This window comes from Limanda limanda, chromosome 17 (genome assembly GCF_963576545.1).
Source record: "Limanda limanda chromosome 17, fLimLim1.1, whole genome shotgun sequence".
In the NCBI taxonomy this organism is placed as follows: domain Eukaryota; kingdom Metazoa; phylum Chordata; class Actinopteri; order Pleuronectiformes; family Pleuronectidae; genus Limanda; species Limanda limanda.
The window spans coordinates 14,947,733-14,970,594 of record NC_083652.1 but is presented as its reverse complement, the minus strand read 5'-3'; the positions used below and the strand labels follow the sequence as shown (position 1 = coordinate 14,970,594).

General features: G+C 43.2%; 1 protein-coding gene across 3 annotated transcripts; it reads left to right on the top strand.

The window, feature by feature from the left end:
- Window positions 1-1,124: 1,124 nt before the first annotated feature.
- usp7 (ubiquitin specific peptidase 7 (herpes virus-associated)) lies at window positions 1,125-22,071 on the top strand. Of its 3 annotated transcripts, none has more exons than XM_061089487.1 (31): window positions 1,125-1,547; window positions 5,295-5,399; window positions 5,639-5,837; window positions 6,721-6,859; window positions 7,151-7,239; window positions 7,332-7,440; window positions 8,136-8,266; window positions 8,722-8,776; window positions 8,867-8,947; window positions 9,263-9,353; window positions 9,462-9,544; window positions 10,015-10,124; window positions 10,862-11,039; window positions 12,008-12,152; window positions 12,319-12,449; window positions 13,932-14,066; window positions 14,233-14,334; window positions 14,447-14,552; window positions 14,829-14,921; window positions 15,078-15,145; window positions 15,385-15,485; window positions 15,779-15,932; window positions 16,040-16,107; window positions 16,895-17,003; window positions 17,709-17,786; window positions 17,900-18,000; window positions 18,222-18,321; window positions 18,772-18,891; window positions 18,999-19,070; window positions 19,206-19,293; window positions 20,002-22,071. In XM_061089487.1, the coding sequence occupies exons 1-31, from the start codon at window positions 1,466-1,468 to the stop codon at window positions 20,106-20,108; spliced, it is 3,330 nt and encodes a 1,109-aa protein (XP_060945470.1). In that variant the 5' UTR covers window positions 1,125-1,465; the 3' UTR covers window positions 20,109-22,071. The 3 variants fall into 3 exon arrangements, with proteins under 3 accessions (XP_060945470.1, XP_060945469.1, XP_060945471.1); XM_061089486.1 differs by having other exon boundaries at window positions 1,389-1,547; window positions 16,901-17,003; XM_061089488.1 differs by lacking the exon at window positions 1,125-1,547 and adding an exon at window positions 2,576-2,697.
- Window positions 22,072-22,862: the final 791 nt, after the last annotated feature.

The following is a 22,862-nucleotide window of genomic DNA, read 5'->3' as shown; positions in this document are numbered from 1 at the left end:
ACAGAGTACTGAAGCCAGATATAAATACAGATTTATTATAAATAACGGAAGCTATACAAAGTTGTGTATACTAGCGTAGCCTGTACAATTAAAGTACAAAAAAATAAGTGGAACAGTGAAAGAGCAAAACTTAAAACACAAGACTAGAGATATAACATATATAAAATCAAATAAAGACAAACATAGGCAGCAGTGGTATATTAAATGGCCTCTTTTAACTGTTCTAGAAAATAATCAGTATTTTCATACCATAATATTTACACGTTGGAAATAAATAACATGCTGCAGGAAACTTCAATGGAATAAATAAATAAACGCATTAATGTTTTGCTTCAAGGCTCTGAGCTCTTACAAACGAAATGAACTTATTCCAGTGCATGAGTTTATTTTCTCTGATATCAATCCCTGTCCTTTTCATGCATGGAGCCTCTTCTCGGTGGTACTCTTCCACTCGGGATGTGAACCTGGCCGGGGATGGGCCCATGTTTGGATCTCCATGCGGATGTGACATTTCAGAGAAGAGCGCGACCGCCATTTTGAGATTTCCCTCAGAAGCCAGCACATCACGGCACACGGGAGACGCGGGTTGAGAGCCACACATCTCAGGCCACCGTCGTACGACCGGGTTAGGGTTAGGGTTCCTCTCCACACACACGGGGGCTTTAGCTGGGAATGCACCGAGGGGCCGCGTCGCGTCGTTGATCGGTTTCTTTCTGCGGGGGATATCTCGGTTCATGTCGGGGCCGCGGCAGCTCTGTCTCCGCTAACTTCCACACAAATTAAACAGCAGTGCTATTCCCCAGTATTGGAAACTGGTTTGAATGGATAGCTTCTCTCCCAGCTCCCCCCCAGACGAGGGACAATCGGAGGAGCACACGGACTGGGGACATCGCCAGGGAAGTTGTTGAGATTGTGTGTCCTATTGCAAATGAGCCTTTGTTTTCATTGTTGTTGCAGCTTTATCACTCGCTGGCTGCCCAGGGTCAGCTAGCTCCCCGCTAGCCACTCAGCTAGCTCCTCCACGCTAGCCACCACCAGGGTATTTGTTCGTCGGGCTGCAGGTCGTCTTTCTGCCCCACATTTCCCGGGGTAAAGACGGGATTGATTTAGCTAATTTGTTTTGTCCTCGGAGCCCCGGTTCCATCCATCCCACCCCCCGCCGTCAAGCCAGCGACTCGCCCCCACCACAGGCGCCGAGATTGGGCGAATAGCGAGCAAATACGTCCGCGTTTCACTACCCGCTCCCCCGCCTCACTCCCCGGCGCTGACAGCGGACAAGGCCGAGGTCGCAGCAGAGCAGGCCCGGCCGCCGAGGCTCGACCTGTCCGCCACCCCGCCTCCTCGCCAGCAGCCCAGAACCCGGGTCCCCGCCGCCGCCGAACCGAGCCTGGACCAGGTCGAGGGGAACCGAGAGAGCAGGGAGCCCCGCACCACGAGCACCACAACAACAACAACAGCTGCCGACATGAACCATCACCACACGCAGCAGCAGCAGCAGAAAGCCGGCGAGCAGCAGCTCAGTGAGCCGGAGGACATGGAGATGGAAGGTGAGTCCTGGTGCTAAGAAGACCTAATGGGAAATTTATCCAGTTCACATGTTAAATTATGAAGCAGCTCGATATTTTATGTGTGCAGGATGAGTTGCACTTTATAGTAAACACGAAGGCCCGGAGCTAGGCAGGATAGCCGGCTTGCATTCTGCTGATTGTGCGTCCGATGCAGCAGACTTGCAGCTGACCTCATTTTGCGTTATTAGCAATCGGAGCTTGTGTATCCTCTGCTCCATGTTATCCCGTTGCTTGCACACGAACCCGGGGACGACATGTATCCACACAGGCTGGAGATCAGACCCCAGAAACTACTCATTCACATCGGTCACTGTCTTTTTCTTTCTGAGCAAAGGGCTCAGGATTTAACTCAATAACAAGACGCATCAGATGCACTTTGCCAAATCATCGCCGCTTGCACATGCTCCCTGTGGGCTGCAGGCCCGCGGATCGCCGAGGATCTGAATGTTTGCAGACAACATGGTGGTTCCTGCAATTAACATTGATCCATCACTAGGTTAATTAATCTGGCTTTAGTGCAGGCTTTGGGGTAGATTTAGGGAGTTATCGGTGTTTCTCATTAAAGTTAGCGACACGGTAAATAAAGCAACAAGCTCCCTTTTTAAAATAGTTTTTTAATACAGTGTCAGTAGCTGTTCCACATGCTAACTTCACTCCATCCTCTCAGAATTGTGCCTGTTTGCATCGTGTCGTGTAAATTAGAACGTGGGCCTGCACGCCAGCCGCTACCTCCGGGAGTGAGAACCTGCTGGTGTGGCTGCTTAAAGGCAAACGCTGCTAAAACTTGGCTTTGGTGTAAAGGGATTCGTCTGGATGCAGAGCCTCGTTCTCCTTTATCCAACAGTATAGCAGATAAAATACGACAAACACAGCTAGCAGGGGAAGCTAACTGCAAACTGTCCAATTAGCTCCGAGGCCCGCTTCGTTGCGTGCGTTCAATGGCTAGCATGCTACTTAGCCGATCGGCTAATGCTCACGGAGGGGGTGTGTAAGCGTTTCCAAAATGGTGGCTTGTATTTTGCGACGTCTGATTTGGCTTCTGCACGAAAGCTGGGCCCCGATCGTCTGCTTCGCTTGATTTCATCATTTCCCACTCGTGAATGCCGGCGATGCAACTTGCTCCACCTCGGTGATGTTTTGCTCTTAGCGTTCATACCCCGCATGTTCCGTGGTTGTAGCGATCCCAGCTAATGTTAGCCTAATAACGGCCCCGCATACGATGATGGTGTGTAGCTAGCGGCTAGCTAGCACCGTAGCTAATGCTAACGCAGATGCGTCAATCCCGGGATTTGCTAAATTGACCGTGGTGGGGGGGAAGACGATGTGAGGGATTCACGTGCTGATCACCGCAATCCTGCAAGAGGAATGTGGACCCCACGATGGTCCCGGTTGTGTGTTACTTTTTGTGTTGTTGACGTTTTGACAGCCTTGTAACGTGAGCTGGGGAAGTAACGGTAGTGGCCGCTGCGGTAGCTGGGCCCCGGGACCAGGGGCAGCAGCGCGGGGGATTTGCTGCTTCATTGTATGGAGCTCGCCATTTTTAATGATCTCTGTGTTTTTTTGTTCGTTACGGTCGTGGGTTAGGGTTAGGCTCTTCCTGTTGATGTTCACCTCCGATCACACTCTGGGACAATCCGTGCTACGTGTGTGTTTTTGTTCAGTTTGTGCTAATGTCAACTTTGGTGGGAGCATCACTGCGTCATTCACTCCCAGTGATCCCAGTGTCCGTCCACACGTGCCTTGTTGCTTGTTGTTCCACCAGCACATAATAGGGCTTATCTTATTTAATGACAAGAGGCCATTAGGGAGAAAGGGCTCCAGATGGCATTTGCACATTATCACTCTTCGTTTTTTTTGAGGACTTGTTTCCTTAGCAGCAGGTGCACTCAGCAGACTTCCTCACTCACCCAGGATTTGCAGGCTCATGCCTCTTGGGTTCTCTCCCAGTACTCTCCCAGTACTCTCCCAGTTCACTGCAGCCTAGCAAGGACAGTGAGATCAAGTCGATATGTTCAACTTAATGTCTTAGTGCTGATAGAAACACATGCGTCACAACTCCTTATTCCTTAGGGGGCCCACATGCTGTTTGGCTTTAACCAGCATCTGCACATTATATACTAATAGAACAGCTCTTAAATCTATTATGGACATTTTTATTTATGTTTTTCAAGCCACGGTTTCAATAAGTAATATTTGCACTTGTTGATAGATTGATAGAGAAACACGGTGGATGTGGTCTGATGCATCAAAAAGCATTTCACCCTCTAGGCGCCATCACTGTAACAGGATCAGCTGTGCTCTGACTACCATGTTGTTGTTGGTGAAACACACATCTGTCTTTTGTTTATCTGGTTGTCCAGCTTCAATTTTGTCTCTTTTATTTACAGTTTCAGTCCTCGGCTGTGGATTTGGGAAGATTTTAAGACTTAAGAATACCTTCTTAGTTATTATAGCTTAAAAGACAAACTGTGTCTGGGCCTTTTTTATTAACCGGTAATGTTGTAGTGCAGCCACCGGAGGGATTCAGATCAGTTACTGTTAAATTAATTCTACTTTACGGCTTTTTGGACCAATATGAATTCCCACATTGCCCTTTATGCAGATGTCTGTGACTAATGGTTGTACAAACTTACCGATTTTCAAGTTGGGCCAGCGAAGTAGTTGGGAGAAGAAGTTGTCATGGAGTTGAGTGACAGGGCCCATTAGCAGGGTGTAATCCACTTGGGGAAACAAGGTCAGTCTCCTAGAGGACTCGATCAGTATCGTTACCTGGAGACGCCGCTGTGCATGTAAGCTTAGAGGAAGATGAGGAGCAGATGCGTATGATACACCGTGTAAAAGACAGGTTACCACAGCAGCACATTTGCAGACGTGCCTGCGTTTTCACATCGCTGCCGACGCAACTCTGGGGTCTGTTTTTCTTTTTTGTAGCATCATTGTCATCTCAGCATCCAGGCAGATTTCACTCGCTCCTAGAAGTCTGCTTAACGCTCCCGCGATTCTTTCATCAGAGTGTTTTGATCGACGTGACTGTGTATCGAGTCGTCTCATTATCCAGCCTGCATAATTGTTGTCCTTTGTGCGCGTGTGTGTTTTTGTTTGAGCGATGACTTGCCGCTTAATCCTGCATTGTGTCCATAATTACCCAGCCTACTGTAATGTTGCACGGTCTTTGTTGCGTGCACACACACAAATTCTCTTTTTGCCCTCGCTCTGACACACGGACGGGGGAAGAAGACGTGTCATGCTGTCTCAGCAGGGTTTTCCCAGTAACAATGCAGGGGATAAAGATGCAGGAGTCCAGTCTTTAGTTGATGCTGTTTTTATTGTATGGTTTAAATTATTGTCCGAATGGTCAGTCTTCTCTGCTCTTAAGTAGACACATACATTCAAAGAAACTGAGCGAAATAATCTCATATTTCCTTCTACACAACAAAATAATGGAATATCCTGCTTTTCTTAATACGGGTGTACTATGTGTTATATTAAGTAATGTAGGAGATAGTGTTTTGTGTGCTTTTATTTTTAAATGCTTGTTGCTTTCGTTCAAAAAGCAAGAACGTGTGCCCATATTTTAATTGGTCTTGATGTGACAAACCTTATTTGGACCCGTTGTTTCTGACTGAGCAGATAGCAAAGCAGTGTCTGTAGAAAGAGAGGAGGTTTATATACTGTTATCTACACTAGAACCTTGAAATCATGTCTCAACATTGTCTCATTTTATAGCTGGGGACACGGACGATCCTCCAAGACTCCCAGCCAACCCTGTGATCAATGGTAACGTGGCCATGGCAGATGGACACAACAACACAGAGGACGACATGGAAGACGGTGTGTAGGATGAGCGTTAATGAAACTTTTCTTGATCTGTAAACAAAATAATCCTAAGTAATGATCCAGGTTTAGCATAATCCTGCAAATGGCTCGACTTAATTGGCTGTGAAGTTATAAGCCCCACTTTTGGGTGTGAAATCACTGATATCTAAAGCTGTTTTATATTCACTATCTAATCTAAGCTCCTATTAACCCGTATAATCGTCCCCCCACCCTCTCTCCTCGTCTCTCTACAGACACTAGCTGGCGGTCAGAGGCGACTTTCCGCTTTGTGGTGGAACGTTTCAGCCGCCTGAGCGAGTCGGTGCTCAGCCCGTCCTGCTTTGTCCGGAACCTTCCATGGAAGATAATGGTGATGCCGCGCTTCTATCCAGACCGGCCCCACCAGAAGAGCGTGGGCTTCTTCCTACAGTGTAACGCAGAGTCCGACTCAACGTAGGTGTCTTGGTTGGGCGGGGGATCGAGTAGCTTTAGGCAAACAAAGATTTTTGGTGGGCCTGGTTTCTTTTTTTTATATAAATTATACAGACACATTAACTTACAGGGCTGGTAATTGATCTCCTAGCACGATGTTGTGCCATCATGCTTCAGTGTCTTGATAGTTTATTGTATGATTTGCAAATCTTTGTTCTCATTAGACCATCGAATCATCCTCCAGTTTGTCTTCTTCATGCCAGAATTTCTTATGCGTTTGTCTGCTGCTCCATTACAAAGCTATAACCAGTGTGTCAGTAGTTTAGACCATGATTTCCTGCAGCTCCTTCAAAATTGCTATTACGCTCTTCTTGGTGTCTAACCTTGCTGGTGTCTTTAACACGTGTACATTTGACAGAAAAAGTCAACTGCTCTTCTAAGCTCCCTGGTTTTGCTTACTTACTGTAATCTTATTTGCTCCTTTTCCTTCCTGATGTAGTTTTGGCCAAAACACTGAAATGTTAGATGCAGACATCACCGCATGTCCCAGGTGATCTCTATTCAATTTATAATGCAATTTGCAAAAGCACCTGCCTGCACCAATGATGAAGGAATTTTAGAATATAAATAAAATCCTTGTTATCTTGCAATTTCTGACATTCTTTCATGCTTTTTATAATTTGTGTACTATGTTAACTGGCCTTCTAAGCTCAGATCACAGAAGTTCACTGACATTGTGTTGTAGCCTGCACAATGTTCTACAATTGTTAATTTAATAATTGCACCAAAATTCACACACCTTGAGCTACATATACCATTTAAATTCAATGGAAAGGCAGTTGTTTATGAGTAAACATGACATATTTGATTTACTGTTTTGTGGATGCTGTTCTTGGTGTTCCAGGTCGTGGTCTTGCCATGCGCAGGCCATGTTGAAGATCATCAACTACAAAGACGATGAGAAGTCTTTCAGCCGCAGGATCAGTCACCTGTTCTTCCACAAAGAGAATGACTGGGGCTTCTCCAACTTCATGTCCTGGAGTGTAAGTACAGAAACAGACAGAACTGGAAGGCAGAAACGAACCACCAAAATTCTTATTCTTCACAGACTGGTAGAGAAGACACTCAGAAGATTCTGCAAAAACGTAATTTTTATTTATTGAATAAAGTAGGCTGTGCTGACAGCTGTTTAATTTCTGTGCAACAAAATACCATTTGCACATATTTATCTGTTGGTCTTTGTCATAAGGTAGTTTATGATATTAAGCTATTGTCTGTTTTAGCTTATACTTTTTCCTATTCATTTGAAAGTGTTTGGTGATTGTGCGTTTCAGGATGTGACCGATCCAGAGAGGGGCTTCGTCGATGACGACAAAGTCACCTTTGAAGTTTACGTCCAGGCAGATGCACCACACGGAGTGGCGTATGTAGCTTTCATTCTCTCTGGACTGGGTTTGATTTTCTCTATTTTGGTTTTATGAATTATGACCCTAAAATCATCTTTCTCTCCAACAGCTGGGACTCTAAGAAACACACAGGCTATGTTGGACTGAAGAACCAGGGAGCGACTTGCTACATGAACAGCCTGCTACAGACACTCTTCTTCACCAACCAACTACGACGGGTATGCTTTTATCTTTGTGTATCTTTTTTATGTATGAGGTTGAGGTATATTATAGTGATTAATATGTCTGTAATCATTTGTTTCTGGAGCTAAACTTGAAAAACAATTTGATTTTGTCATAAGCAATGTTTCCTCTAGCACTTGTTAAGCAGTGGGGGCAGACGGTTCTGTCCCCTCACCAATAATCATACATTTGAAAGCGAATCAAACAAACACAAGTAAACTTCAAGTACTCTGGGCTTCCGCTACAAAATGTACATCGCGGAAACCCTGACTTATTAGATTATATCAATCAGGTAGTGGAATGGTGAATATTTGGGGTTTTACTTGGAGGACAAATCTTCTCCTGATGACTCTAGTTTTTACATTTTGTTATGCTGCATCATTATGCTGAAGTAAATGGTCTGAAAACTGTCTGAATGCACTGTACCGAGATTCTCATCCTACATTTATTGTTTGTGTGTACTCTGTATGTTTTACCAATAAGTACACACTGTTTATTAATGTTGTTCTCCTGATAACACTATCAACTGGCATCACCAAGGCCCTTTTTTTTAATTAAAGGCCACTTTAATTTTGAATGCAAGATAACTTGAAATGGTTAAAGTCTCTACAGTGAAAATCAGTAACTTCATTCTGAATGTTACCTTTTTAAAAAACGGCTATTGGACAAATCCTGGTGTGAATCCTTGCAGGCGGTGTACATGATGCCCACAGAGGGAGACGACTCGTCCAAGAGTGTCCCCCTTGCATTGCAGAGGGTTTTCTACGAGCTGCAACACAGCGACAAACCCGTCGGCACCAAGAAACTCACCAAGTCTTTTGGGTAGGTTTCACTCTTTTAAATAGTTGATAAATCAAGAGTAAAATAAGATGTTAACATCAATAAATAGTGTTTTTTGGCCTGTGGTGCTTTGTATTTCCTTACGCTCAAAACATCAAATATTGTTATGTCTGCTCAGTTTGAATCACATCAGAAACATCTTGATATACAGCTTGATTTTTCAACAATGAATCAGAATTCCTCAATATAAAAGAAGCATCTTCTGCAAGGCAAACCTGTCATTTTACAAAAGCTGATCTTCTTTGTTTGTGTCAGTGAATATTAAAAATGTTGGATGTTAACTGGGGGTGGGATAGAAATAGGAAATAAAAATGAAACAAATGCTGCACTGATGGTTGTTTTTTTGATGCTTTGATGCTTTTCTTCTGTTTGAATTTAAACTAGTTTCAGCTACATTTTTGTTCTCATATCTATCTTCTTGCTTTTTTTATATGAAGATGGGAAACACTAGATAGCTTCATGCAACATGATGTGCAGGAGCTGTGCAGAGTGGTGAGTCCTTTCACAGTGTCTTGGAGAATTTGTACATGTATGTGTGCTGAATACCTGACGTGCTACAGCATCTGCATGTGTCTCTTCCAGCTCCTGGACAATGTGGAGAATAAAATGAAAGGGACTTGTGTTGAGGGAACCATCCCCAAGCTCTTCAGAGGAAAGATGGTGGTATGTTTCCTCCTCCTCCCTCTCCTCCTCCTCATGCTTTCAGTAACTTTTGTGTATTTGTTATGATAAGCTTTATCAAGATACTGTACAAAAAAAGAGATGCATTTGTTGAAGCTGGAGGCTTTTGCACACACATAAAATAAAGTGGTCTGTCCTAACACTGGCTGTTGCCTGGAACAAGGTCAGCTGTTGATGTAACCTCCTAAGAAAAGGAGGAGGGTGAATCAAGAAGTGGTCCTCCTTAGAAATCATGTTTGTTTTTTCAATAGCTGAGTCATTGTCTGATCCCTGTGTGTGTGTGTTCTCGCTCTGCAGTCATATATCCAGTGTAAACATGTGGACTACCGGTCAGAGCGGATAGAGGACTACTATGACATCCAACTAAGCATAAAAGGAAAGAAGAACAGTGAGTAGCTGCATTGACGCAGCGTCTTGGCTGACCTGGCACTTTGCCATCATTAGCATCACGGTTGTTTCCCCGAGTCTCATCAGTGCTCTCTGCTTTTTTCCCCAGTCTTTGAGTCGTTCAAAGATTATGTTGCGACTGAACAGTTAGACGGAGACAACAAATACGACGCAGGAGAGCATGGCCTGCAGGTGAGGCTTCACACTGACTGGATCTTAATTATTTATGTTTGTTCCTTTTTATCTAGTCATTATTTGTTTTGTGATCTTGAAATTGGAATGTAAAATATGTTAAAGCCAATATTTATTGTCATTATACAGTAAAGCAGGGCCCTGTTGACAAGGCTATATGAATTTGAGACATTACTTGCTCATGAATGGATTTGGTAAAATCCACATAAATATGCCTTAAGAGCTGGAAACGACTCTACTTTCATTTTATTTAGTGTTATGATCTAAAGTCAGATCCTAACCAATTCTATAGTGTTAAGATATAGGACATGTCAATACAAAATAATAACTGAAAAACCTGGATAGAGTTGAAATCTCAACAAGTGCATCTAAGGCTGATAAAGTTGATTAACGCTGACCTTGTGGTACAATCATGAATATAAATGAGCCGTCTGGATCGGATACCTGACATGTTTGTGTTTGCTCTGCAGGAAGCAGAAAAAGGAGTGAAGTTCCTCACTTTCCCTCCGATCCTTCATCTGCAGCTGATGAGGTTCATGTATGACCCACAGACCGACCAGAACATCAAGATCAACGACAGGTAACAGATCCGTCCTTGTGTTCATGGTGTCCGACTTTTTGAAGTGTGGATGCACAAAGGCTAATGACTGCAAGGGAGTAATTCTAGTTATGCTCACACACAAACAGGCCTGATTAAAGTAGATCAGTCCCCACTCACACTCACTCAATGCGTCAGTCGCTCGTGCTGGTAGCATCATTTAGAGAAGGTCTGGTCCATATTAACGCGGGTTAAAGGAGAGGAGTATTTTCGGAAATGGTGCTCGAGTCTTCAATCTCTGAACAGCATGCACTGACCTTCTGCACCGAGTGACTGAGAAAGTGAGTCACTTAGTGTTTCCTGTGGGACGTGTAATGCATTGTGGAGGCTAATGGTGTTTTAACAATCCACCAGGATAATGACACTTTGAGCCAGTCATCTAGAATGGAACATTTTCCTCTGGCCTCTCCCACAAGCCTTGAGCCATCTGTATTATACTGCCACAGCCCACAATCCACAATCATACGTCCTCTCCTACATATATTTGTTTCATGGTGTAAACAGTGACCCCATCTCTTCCTAATCCTCTTTTTATTCTACCCATCAATTCTTTTTATCTATATTTATTCCCCGTTTACCTTTCTCTCCCATTTTCTCCTGCCCGTCATTCTTTCATTTCCAATCTCCTCTCTCTCCCTCTCCATCCTATCACTCTTCATCTCAATCTCTCCTCACATCCATCCTCTCTGCCTCCCCTTCTCCCTCTTTCTCCTCAATAGGTTCGAGTTTCCAGATCAGTTACCTCTGGATGAGTTCCTTCAGAAGACGGACTCTAAGGACCCGGCCAACTACATCCTGCATGCAGTGCTGGTCCACAGTGGGGACAACCATGGCGGGCACTATGTCGTCTATCTCAATCCCAAAGGAGACGGCAAAGTCAGCGTCAAGGAACCAATCGTGAGGACGATTTTTTTTTTTTTACACCTTTCACCAAATATTCTGTGGGGTTTAATGGGGTTGATGTGATTTATACCAGTAAGATACCTATGACTTTGAAAAGCACTGGCCTGTTTTTGTCTTTATAAGAAGTCTATTAAGCCACGGGTGTTCAACTTATACAGTCCATACTGTTTGCTACACTGTTCTGCTGTAGAGCGGACATTTAACAGGAGCTACTTAATTTAATTGGTCTAAAAATGACACCATTATCAGGACTGCTAAGAGCTATAATTACTATTTGCCCAGAGATCCTTCTATTAAATGAGCAGGACATGAGAAATGAGCGAGATGTTAAAAAAGCAGGTGATGAATTTGATGAGCTGTCGACTCAGACTCACCTAAAGAAACACATTGGAATCAGCTACACAACAGAAAACAAAGTGCCTTTCAGAAACTGAATATAAAAGAGAACAGTTCAGCTTCAGTTGCTGACATCTCCTCTGTTTTTCACACACAATGTTAAAACTGTAAATCTGAAGGTGTAAAAAAAAAAGCATTTACACACCATCAGCCACTCCCACTCACCTGCTATACTCCTGACTCACACATTTATTAGTGCATTGCGGTGTCGTCTATAAACAAGGTGGACTGGTTGAGCATCCATGTGCAAATCATTCCTTTTTAAAGAGGCACAGGATGGAATGTTTATTAAGTTATTATAATTTAAGTTGAGTGAAGGGAAAATGAATAAAATTATATTTTTGTGTTGGGGTGGATTGAAGGCATATCAGGATGATCTCATGTAAATGGTTGTCTTAAATCACTCTGGTTTTCTGTTTTCTTCACATCCCCTCTGGTGACAACCTCCCTTTCTGCCCTACTTTTGCCCCGTCTCCTCTGCCCTCCCCCCTCTCTCATTCTTGACCTCCTCCTCCTTTCACAACCCCCCTGCTCCCTCTTGTCTATCATTCTCTCTCTGTCTGCAGTGGTGCAAGTTTGACGATGACGTGGTGTCACGATGCACCAAGGAGGAAGCCATAGAACACAACTATGGCGGACACGATGATGACCTCTCAGTGCGCCACTGCACCAACGCGTACATGTTGGTCTACATTCGAGAGTCCAAGCTCAGTAAGTGACATATTCCCTCAACATGTATATGAGGCATGAATGAGGGATGTGGAAAACTAAAATCTCTGTTTCCACTGTGTCATCTGATGACTGACTTCTCCACAATTACTGTTACAGTGGCTGTAAACACAAATCGATTACACCCTGTCCTACCCTGTGATTTTAGGTGAGGTGCTCTCGCCGATGACTGACGTGGACATCCCCCAGCAGCTGGTGGAGCGTCTGCAGGAGGAGAAAAGGGTCGAGGCCCAGAAGAGAAAGGAGCGTCAAGAGGCCCACCTCTACATGCAGGTCCAGGTAGGGAACCAGGCGTCTCGACACTTTTGGAAATGACTAGAAACCTGCCATCATTGTGTTTCAATAAAGCTTTACACATTTAACAGAACCAGTTGGAAAATCAAAGCTTTGTTGTGCTTTGACAGGAAGGAAAGTTATAGTTGGCAGTGATTCAGAGTAAGAACGCAGCAAACCCAGCTGGGTTACATACTGTGATAAGTGGTGCTCATACCTTAAAGTATGCAAGGGTGCAGGACGGCTAAGAAACTGCAATAGGACCTCATCTGTTAGGAGTTTTAGCCTTTTATTACATCACTTGGTGCTAATTTCTTCATTGCTTGTGTCTGGTAATGTGGAGAAATGTTAGAAAGAGGATGCGTGTTCACTTTCAATATGCATTTTGTCTTGAATCATGTTCGAATTGTCTTTCACAAAATGTGTCACCAAGACTTATGTGCACCTTGTTAGCAAATCACGGCATCAAGACACGGATATTGTTCCTGTAGTTTAAAAACGTGTGTGGTGTTAAAATCAACTCAGCAGCAATTACATGAGAAGCGTAGACTAAACAGATGGTTGACAGTCAATGCCGTGTATGTTGATGACAGCCAGGAGCAAACACGTGCTGTAGTTCCACAGTCTGTGCGTACAACATAGAAAAATATATTTATTCCTTATTTATTAGTCACGTCCTAATTTTCTTGCCCCAATCTGAGATTTTAACTTGTGTATCTGCCAATAACAAGTCAGATCACATATTTAAACTAATTGGGGCCCGAGCACCTACGGTGGGAAGCCCTATTGTATTTCGAAGGATTTGTATTTCCCTTTTGGGCTTTTTCAGGGCCTAGACATGCTCAAATTCTTACCAATTCGCAGGAAATTCAAAACCCCAAAAAGTAATTGTATTCTGGAGTAATTTGAAATGGGTGTGGCAAAATGGCTCAACAGCGCCATCTAAGGAAAAGTCCCTCAGTTAGCTTTCACCGATCTCGATAAAAATTGTAGCCCAGGTGTATCATGACCAGACAAAAAAAATGGTGCAATGGGAAAAACACAACAGGAAGCCCGCCATTTTGGATTTAGTGGCCATTTTCAAAATTTTTACTTCGAAGAACTTGTAAAACGAGGTAAGCCTCGTTTTAAAACTAAATTCGATTTAGATAAAGTTTTCACTATGGAGTCTAACTTGATGGGTTGGATTGTAATGGGTGATAAGTGAGCGTGGTCCAGCGTTGCATGATAAATCCTTGCCGCAGTGTGCAAAACACATGCAATGGGCAGACGTGCACTTGGTCATTGATCGCTCTCTCCACTAACCGCAACAGGCTTCAAAATGCGTGTGCTCGGGCCCGTCAGTGCTACAACATAGCCCTAGATTGTTTTCTGTTTGCTTATATTTTAAGCTTTTGATTCTCTCCCTCATAGCTTCACATCCTAATGAAGTCTAAAGTGTCGGTGACTAAGGCTGTGTTTTTCATGTGCTCCTCCCCTTCGTGGCAGATGGTGACCGAAGACCAGTTCTGTGGTCATCAGGGCAATGACATGTACGACGAGGAGAAAGTGAAGTACACCGTCTTCAAGGTCCTGAAGAGCTCCACGCTGCAAGAGTTCGTCCAGAACCTCTCCCAGACAATGGTGAGGGACTCCAGCATTTGATGAAATGTTACTGAACCCCAAACCCACTCTCTGCTCTTTGTATTCCCCCCACTTCAGCGATCTCATTAAATATGTTTGCTCTCGAGCGACATCAACATTAGAATAGAAATTGTTGGCTAGAATCTCACACATTGATGTGCTGCAGGGTTTCCCACAGGACCAGATGAGGCTGTGGCCCATGCAGGCCCGGAGCAATGGAACCAAGCGACCTGCCATGCTCGACTACGAGGCCGACTGCAGCAAGTCGGTAAGTGTTCCTGTCCCAGGGACGGGTTTGTTTTTTTATTAAAGTGCAGATTTTCCTGTGATCAAATTGTTAAATGAAATGGTTTTTAAATATTGTCCTGTCTGTATTTCAGATGATCGACTTGAGCGACAACGAGAACCCCTGGACAATATTTCTAGAGACGGTGGATCCAGAGATGGCCGCCAGTGGGGCCACGTTACCCAAGTTTGATAAAGACCGTGAGTTTGACAGATCAACCGTCATCCTGCTCAGTTTTTCACGTGTTCTGTAACTTTGTAGTTTGAGCCAATGACGGGACAAAATAACAAATGAATCATTCGTTAAACCACAAACTGACAACATTCAGTTTGTGTTGCATAGACACATTGAAACCTGAAATACTTGAAATGCAGCTTCACAGCATGAACAGTTTTATATCTGAATATTCTTCAAGTTTTCTCCTCAATTGTCAACCTGTTTGTATCTTAAGTGACATTTTCCCTTTATTTTTTCAGATGATGTCATGTTATTCTTGAAGATGTATGACCCCAAAACCAGAAGCTTAAATTATTGTGGACATATCTACACACCTATATCCTGCAAAATAAGTAAGTAGCAGTAACGTCCAGTCTAATTTAAACTGAACATTTTGTCACTATGTAAGAGTTTATGTAATACAAACATTGAGTCGACTGATCAGTTAAAAATGTGTTGAGCTCAAAGATTAAATTGTGTTTGTGCTGCTCTTCCCTCTGTGTAACCAGGAGACCTACTGCCAGTCATGTGTGAGAGAGCAGGTTTTCAGCAGGAAACAAGCCTTATCCTCTATGAGGTGATCTATTTATGTTCCTCTCACTTCTTGGCAGAGTCCTGTCTTTTTTCTCACTTGTTCTACCTCCTCACCCGCTCCTTCACAGTCTTCACATTCCCAGGCTCCTCTATCAAACACTCTTCTCCTCACACTTGCCTGTTCTGTAGCTCTGCATGTTTACATCGCATCTTGTGTATTTCCATATGTCTTCACTACTTCGCCGACTAAATTTTCCCATGCTTCCTTTTTTTTTGTTACAGGAAGTAAAGCCCAATCTAACGGAGCGGATACAGGACTACGATGTCTCTCTGGACAAGGCCCTGGACGAGCTCATGGATGGGGACATCATCGTCTTCCAGAAGTAAGACTTGTTTGTGTTTGTGCATTAAACTCTGAGCAGTGTGAGCTAATATCATCACAGTATATAAATATTTTTGAGTAAGAGGCACAGCGCGAGTCTTCTAGTACATTTGTTTTTTTACGTAAAGGTTAAGTGTACATACAAAGCACAGCAGAAAGGCAAACTCCTCTACTGACGATGGAATCTCTTTTTTTGGCAGATTTATCCACATTTAATAAAACCTGCATATACTCACTCGTCTTTTCTGTCTACTCTCAATTCACCAATGTTTCCACCTTCTTCCGATCACACAGGGACGACCCAGAGAACGACAGCAGCGAGCTGCCTACAGCCAAGGACTATTTCCGGGATCTGTACCATCGAGTGGACGTCATTTTCTGCGACAAGACCATCCACAACGACCCTGGCTTTGTGGTCACACTGTCCAACCGCATGAACTACTTTCAGGTATGGTCGATCCCAGTACTTTCCCTGAGTGCTGACTGACGAGGAGGAAATCTGACAGGCCCCTGGTGACCTCTGCTTTTGTAACGTTTGTGTTGTGTGGTTGTCAGGTGGCCAAGACGGTAGCGCAGAGGTTGAACACAGATCCTATGCTGCTGCAGTTCTTCAAGTCACAGGGGTAGGAGGCTTCGCTCATCCACACACACACAGATGATGATTATGTGCGATGATATTGATCATTTCACAAATGTCAATTTGCTCAAACGTCAGAAAGTGAAGCTTTTTATTTGAAAACCACTTGAAAACAAAGTGTAAATGTAGAAACCTTCAGGTATTCTGCTGACGTCAAGGATTTAGAAATCCAAGGGTAGTTTATAAAAAGTAGAAGAAACGAGAGGGGAAGTTAAGTTCTTGCTTTGTTCCAAAAATGAGTGATTGTACCTTTGCAGTTCAGTCACTATTCCTGTGTAAAAAGGGTAAGAGATTATAAGAAAATTTAGTTTTCTCAGGCTGACATTGTGAAATATAAAAGTTGTTTCAAGGTTGAATTGCAATTTCAAAATGATGATACAAATCTTATGGTTTGTTTGATGAAGAAACGTGTGTCATCGTTCTCACAGCTTGTGCAATGTTTGCTTTCAATTTGATAACTTGAAGTTGTTGGTAGAAATGTTGCGTAACCTGTCCCCCCCACCTGTCTTTGTTGTTTTCCTTACTCCTCCCACTCCGGCTCCTTCCTCACCACCTGTCTCCCTCTTCTTCTTCTCCTCCTCTTCTCTGCTCCTCTCTGTTTATCCTCGTCCTTGCCTCTTGTTTGCCTCCCTTTACCTCTGTCCACTTTTTGTCCTCTTCCTTTTTTATTCCTCCTCCTCTTCTTTCTTTCCAACCATTCCCTGTTCCCCTTCATCATCCTGCTTTCCTCCCCTTCATCATCCTCCCCCCCTGCCTGGTGGTGTGGTGGCCAGGTACAGGGACGGTCCAGGGAATCCTCTCAGACACAACTATGAGGGAACGCTGCGGGACCTCCTGCAATTCTTCAAGCCTAGACAGCCCAAGAAACTCTACTACCAGCAGGTGGGAACGTTTGCCAACGCTCGGCCTTCTGGGTGTTTTTTGTCTTTTCTCCCCTTGTGACCGTGTTTATGAAAGGATAGTTTGGCTGCTACTGTTAAAAGATGGCTTTTAAAGTGTAAATATTTTCACTTTTATATAAAAATGTTTTGATCTTAACAAAGTTTATGCATTTGTACAGATATCGAAATGAATAATTAGAATGTTAGAATCTGTTAGATTCTCTCGTGTGATGAGGTGCAGATTGATTTTATTCAGTCATCACACATTGTACACTAAGTATAAACAATATAACCTATAAAGTGTAAACGTCTTTGTATTAAATAGCGATGAACAGGCTCAGTTTAAAGCAAAATATTTATATATGCCTGCCTATATTATCAAATAAAGCTACCCTCCATTAATCAAAGAAAAATCAACCATAATTCATTGTAACCTTCAAAAATTGCTTTGTAACTAATTATTTTAAAAAGCAAATTATACTTCATTCATATTAACATTGAAAACAGACTCAAAAGATGAATCTGACTTTAGAACATTTATTGTGTTTCACAAAGTCATTACCACTTCATTCATTAATGAAGGAAGTGGAATTGACTGTTTCAACAATGAAATGTGCAACATGAAAACACATTTTGCTCATTACAAAAACAAGTGAATCATCTCTGTAACGTCTCTTTCTCTCCGCTCTCTCTCGTTTGTCCACAGTTGAAGATGAAGATCACAGACTTTGAGAACAGGAGGAGTTTTAAATCCATATGGCTCAACACCGCGTTCAGAGAGGAGGTAAAACACAGACTCACACTTTCAACAGCAACGCGATGCGTTTCCTCTCGGCAACATGTTTACTGTGATTCCAGCAGACAGTTGAAATGTGACTGTGTGTGTGTTTGCTGCAGGAGATCACCCTCTACCCTGACAAACATGGCTGCGTGCGGGACCTTTTGGAAGAATGTAAAAAAGCAGTGGAGCTCTCCGAAAAGGGCTCCGACAAGCTCAGGTATGTGTCTCAATGTGCGTGACTGTAATTTTTGTAAAGCTGCTATATTTAGCAACGCTGGGATTTTTAGGTCTGCCTCTCGTCATAATTCTGCTTCACTGATTTATATTATCCCGTATTTTAATGTGATTATTATAATTTTTACACTCTGCAAATCATTCTTTGTGAAGCTGCTGTAGAGTCTTAATCCTGCCTGTCTCTCTGTGCCCCCCCCCTCTCAGGCTGTTAGAGATAGTAAGCTATAAAATCATCGGGGTTCACCAGGAGGACGAGCTGCTAGAATGTTTATCTCCGGCTGCCAGCCGCACCTTCAGAATAGAGGTGAGTGTTTGTGTGATGCGTTTCCTGTGTCTGTCGCACTCTCCTCTTTAAGTTTTATTTAAAGCCATTTTTCCTCCTTTCGTCGCTCCGCCACTTCTCAACCCTTCAGCCTGACACTGATGGGCTTTTTATAACTTTATTTACACAAGCGGCCACTTTGCAGCCAGCGTTTGGCCCCTTCAAAGTAAAACGCTTCACATATGAAAGATTCACTGAGCTGAAGGGGACGAGCACCTCTGGCTGAACCTTTTCCAGTCTGTTGCACCTGACAGTGATGTGGAGTTGTGCCGACCACACCCCGAGTGCAGCTCTGCATCACTGCAGCACAGTGAGAGCTTCAGCCACTGGAGGTCAGCAGAAACACCAGTGTGGCTGAACGCGCACTGTGAAACCTGTTGTGAGCTTCTTCTCTTGACCCTCCTCTCTCTCCCTTTTCCTTCCCTCGCTCAGGAGCTTCCTTTGGACCAGGTGGACTTGGACAAGGACAGTGAAATGTTAATCCCGGTCGCTCACTTCCACAAAGAGGTCTTTGGGACCTTTGGGATTCCCTTCTTGCTCAAAATCAGACAGGTGCGGGCACTTGTATAACAATATAATATAATTTAATTTAATATAATTTATATAATAGTGTTGTTCACCTGTTTCCCAAACTGACACTCTTTGTTCTCACCCCACAGGGCGAGTCCTTTCGGGACGTGATGAGGAGGATCCAGACCATGCTGGACATCCAGGAGAAAGAATTTGAGAAGGTAAGACTTCACTTCACATCACCCATTTGAACGCATTCTAATAGTTTTCTGCTGAATATTTAGCTTTTTGTTTGCTGCCAGTATAACCACACAGAGTATTAAGCTGGAAACTAACGTATCTTTGTTTTGTCTCAGTTCAAGTTTGCGATTGTGATGATGGGCCGGCATCAGTACATCACTGAAGACGAGTACGAGGTCAACCTGAAGGACTTTGAACAGCCAGGTATTTACTGCGTCTGCTGCTCTGTGGGCGGCTGGCCAGGCTCCCACTGCTGATTTTACTGCTACTGCACTGATGGGCGGGACTTAATGTGATTTATAAAGTGTAGAAATGCATCAGCCACAATCCATCATTTATGCAGGACACACACACACACACACACACACACACACACACACACACACACACACACACACACACGTATCAGAGGCCTCAACTGATAAGCTGCTCCTTTACTTGACTGGGCTGAAATCATGCATCCAGTAGACTTTAGACAGAGTGAGTCTTTTCACGCAGCAGCGGACGGACCTGCAAACACTCAAGTGTGTTAATGTGAAGGAGACGACTGAGGCTGCTGCTGAACCTGGTGGTTGTTCGTCTGGCAAACATGGCCACTGTGTTGGCACGCTCGACAATGATGCCTTTTGGTTTCCTATCTCTGCCTCTAATGTACAAGTCGGACTCGAGTGAAGGCTGAAGTCATTCTCAACGCTACCGCAACTAGAAATCTTAGTTCTATCTGTAACAACTCAAAGATCAGGCGTCATATTGTCATTGCTTCAGATAACAATTGTCCTGACATCTTAAAAAATGAAAACTCTGCTACTGCTGCTGCTCGAACTGTCCATGTGTCACGATCTCTGCTGTCGCACTTTCCCGACCTGAAGCTCGTTGAGTAACCGTTTCTCCGCCGCGTCTCCTTCCTCGCAGGTAACATGTCCCAGCCGCGCCCCTGGCTCGGGTTGGATCATTTCAACAAAGCTCCAAAGAGAGGTCGCTACACCTACCTGGAGAAAGCAATCAAGATCCACAACTAAAGCAGCCCGCCCCCTTCCTCTTTGTCCTCCTCATCCTCCTCCTGCTCCGCCTTCTTCCCTACCGTCTTTAACACACCATAACCACAGACTGTAACCAACCGTGTGCAAGAGACTTTGGGCGTGTGTGTGTGCGTGCGCGTGTGTGCTCGTGTGTGTTTATCACTTTTAACACCCTGCCTGGACACCTACAGCTCTACACCGGCACTATGTCTTCAGCGAATCGGATCTTGCTGCAACTGACGGATTATTCTCCAGCCACAAAATAAACTGCACCAACCACCTCCCGACTGTTTATTTTGTTGTTTGTTTTAGTTTCTTTCCTTTTTTCTTTTTTTAAATCGTCTCCGTCTACGTTCGAGACCGTTTGGTTGTTTTTCTTCTGGCTTCTCCACCTGTTGACTGCCTGCTTTTTTTGTTGCCTGTCTGGAAGTAGGGGAAATAGATTTTAATATGATATAAGCGGAGAGGGGAGAGGAAGTGGAACATAGTGAGTTTGTGTGTGGAGGTGTGATATGATATAAATAATATGCACACTCATGCGATGAACTTCTAGACTCAATGTTTTTCTTTTTCTTTTCCTGATCCCACCTCACTCACAGGCTTTTTTCCCCGCTCCCCCCCATCAGATTTTTTGGGGGGGGTTGTTTTTAAATAAAGACGTGTTTGAAGAGGCATCACGCTGCTGTGTGTAGAGTTTGATAAAAGGATGTTTGCGAGGACTAACTGACAGTAAAAAAAAAAAAAAAAAATTACAAAAAAGAGGGAGAGGTCCGAAGTTCATTCTGCGGAAGAATCTTTTTGCAAAAAAGACAAAAAAAAAAGACCCTGCTGCGATCTGACGTCCATCCTGAGGTTCACTAGTTGCCCTGATGTGGTTCTTTTTATTTCCTGCTCCCTTCTTTTTTTTTTAGTGCTACAGAAACAAGTATTTCTAGGTTTACACACACTTTCTATGTTACCGAGTTCGGTTGGAGGAAAAAGTTTAATTTCTTTTTGTTTCTTTCTGCAGAGCTTGTATAATAACATAAGAAAATCCACAGCATCTGTTTGAAAATAAATTGGGGGGAAAAAGGAGAAATTTGTCTGTATTTCATCTTGCACGTTGGCACTTAGCGTCAGAGGTTTCTCAGGACTGGAAGAAAAAAATGTACACGATCAATTTGTTCAGCGACTTTAAATGAAAACACACACGCAACCTCCTTGGCTTCTTCTTTCCTTTGTTTTTATTTTTTGTGGTGCAAAAGTGTTTCATGTCTTTCTCAGTCATTCCTCTGAACACACACAAGCAAGCTTCACCTCCCATTCCCCCGCCCCCCTGCCCGTTCTTCACCCTTGGTTGAAACTGTCGCCCCCACGTGGTTGGGAGCAGTAACCGCGCTGTGCTTGGTAGGGAGCTGCAGACACTTAGAGCCCCACAGGTTTGAGGATTGTGTAGACAAAAACCAGCATTGTAAGAAACACTTTAAGCCCTGCAAATTAATTTTTTCTTTGTTGGTTTTTCTTATTTTTTGGGTTTCTTTTAAAGCACAGATGGAATGCTCCCCTAATAGCGTATAGCTGGCTCTGTAAAGACAACATTTAAGAATTGTATATTTAAAAATATGAACGTGTAAAATTTAAGAGAAAACACACCTTTGTTGTTGGGTACAGAAGGAGCCAGGTGTTCATATTTCTTGTGTGTAGGTTTTTTCTTTTTCTTTATTTTGCGTTCCTGATGTACCATTGATGAATTATGATTTCTCTTTTTTGTTACATTTGGATTTTTTCTTTTCAAAACTTACTGCATTGGTTTTGTCTTGTTAAAAAAAAGTGCAGTACAAAGATGACCTGCAGAATCACAGCTTAATTTGATCTTTTCCAGTTAAAAAATCCTCAGTGTAGCAGCAGTGTACGACAACTATTCCTGTATATTGCCTTTTTGCTGGAAAATGTATGTTGAATAAAATTTTCTATAAAAACAAAACCCCTATCGGCTGCTTGAAAAGATGCTCACAAAAACCACGCTAAAAGGTTTAGCAGGTGAAATATTCACTGTCAACATTTGGTAATTATTTAAAAATCAAGTACAACTCACTCAGTTGTGTTTTGTATGTAAATCAAAGTACTTTGACCTGATTATGGCGCTAGATGAAAAGTTAGAAGACTTATAGAATTTATTAGTATTTAGGGCCCAATACACAAATGTTTCAGTGGCAAATCTTAACTTCCAATCTCTGCGACTGAGAATAAAACCGTGGCCTCTCTAGAAGAAGGCAAGACAGAGGAAAGAAAAAATCTGAAACAATATGAAATATCCATATAAGTCTATTTTTATTAGAGAAATAACAATAGTCCACTCTTCCTCCAGCAGTCAACGTGAAAGAATTCACAACAATATCCCTCCGCTCTCGTTCTCACATTGTTATTGTATTTAGGAAGCAGAAAGATTTTTTTAATAACAAAAAAAAAATCGGACATTTATGCAGGAAGATCAAAAAATAATTTTAAAGTGAAAAATCTACAAGATTTCCGTCCTGGTAGATTTGGCGACACCGGGTGTTGAAGACTGTGAATTTGAATTCAATCTAATCTTTACATTAGATTATTTTCTTACGTCGCCAGTTCATAAAACTGCAAATGTGTAAATATTGCAATACTCTCATCAAAGTCACCGTTAGATTGGGACAAAAACCTTCCAGAGTTTCACTTTACACGTGTCTCGATGAGCGGCTCCACCAACACTGACAGTCAGTGAACACGTCACATCATAACGTC

What these genes read in the sequence shown, in the direction of transcription:
- usp7 (XM_061089487.1), top strand. Translation starts at nt 1,466, where the DNA reads ATGAACCATCACCACACGCAGCAGCAGCAGCAGAAAGCCGGCGAGCAG. An exon ending in CAGGAGAGCATGGCCTGCAG is followed by an intron (nt 9,545 to 10,014) that starts GTGAGGCTTCAC and finishes TTTGCTCTGCAG; the next exon opens with GAAGCAGAAAAAGGAGTGAA. An exon ending in CAAGCCTTATCCTCTATGAG is followed by an intron (nt 15,146 to 15,384) that starts GTGATCTATTTA and finishes TTTTTGTTACAG; the next exon opens with GAAGTAAAGCCCAATCTAAC.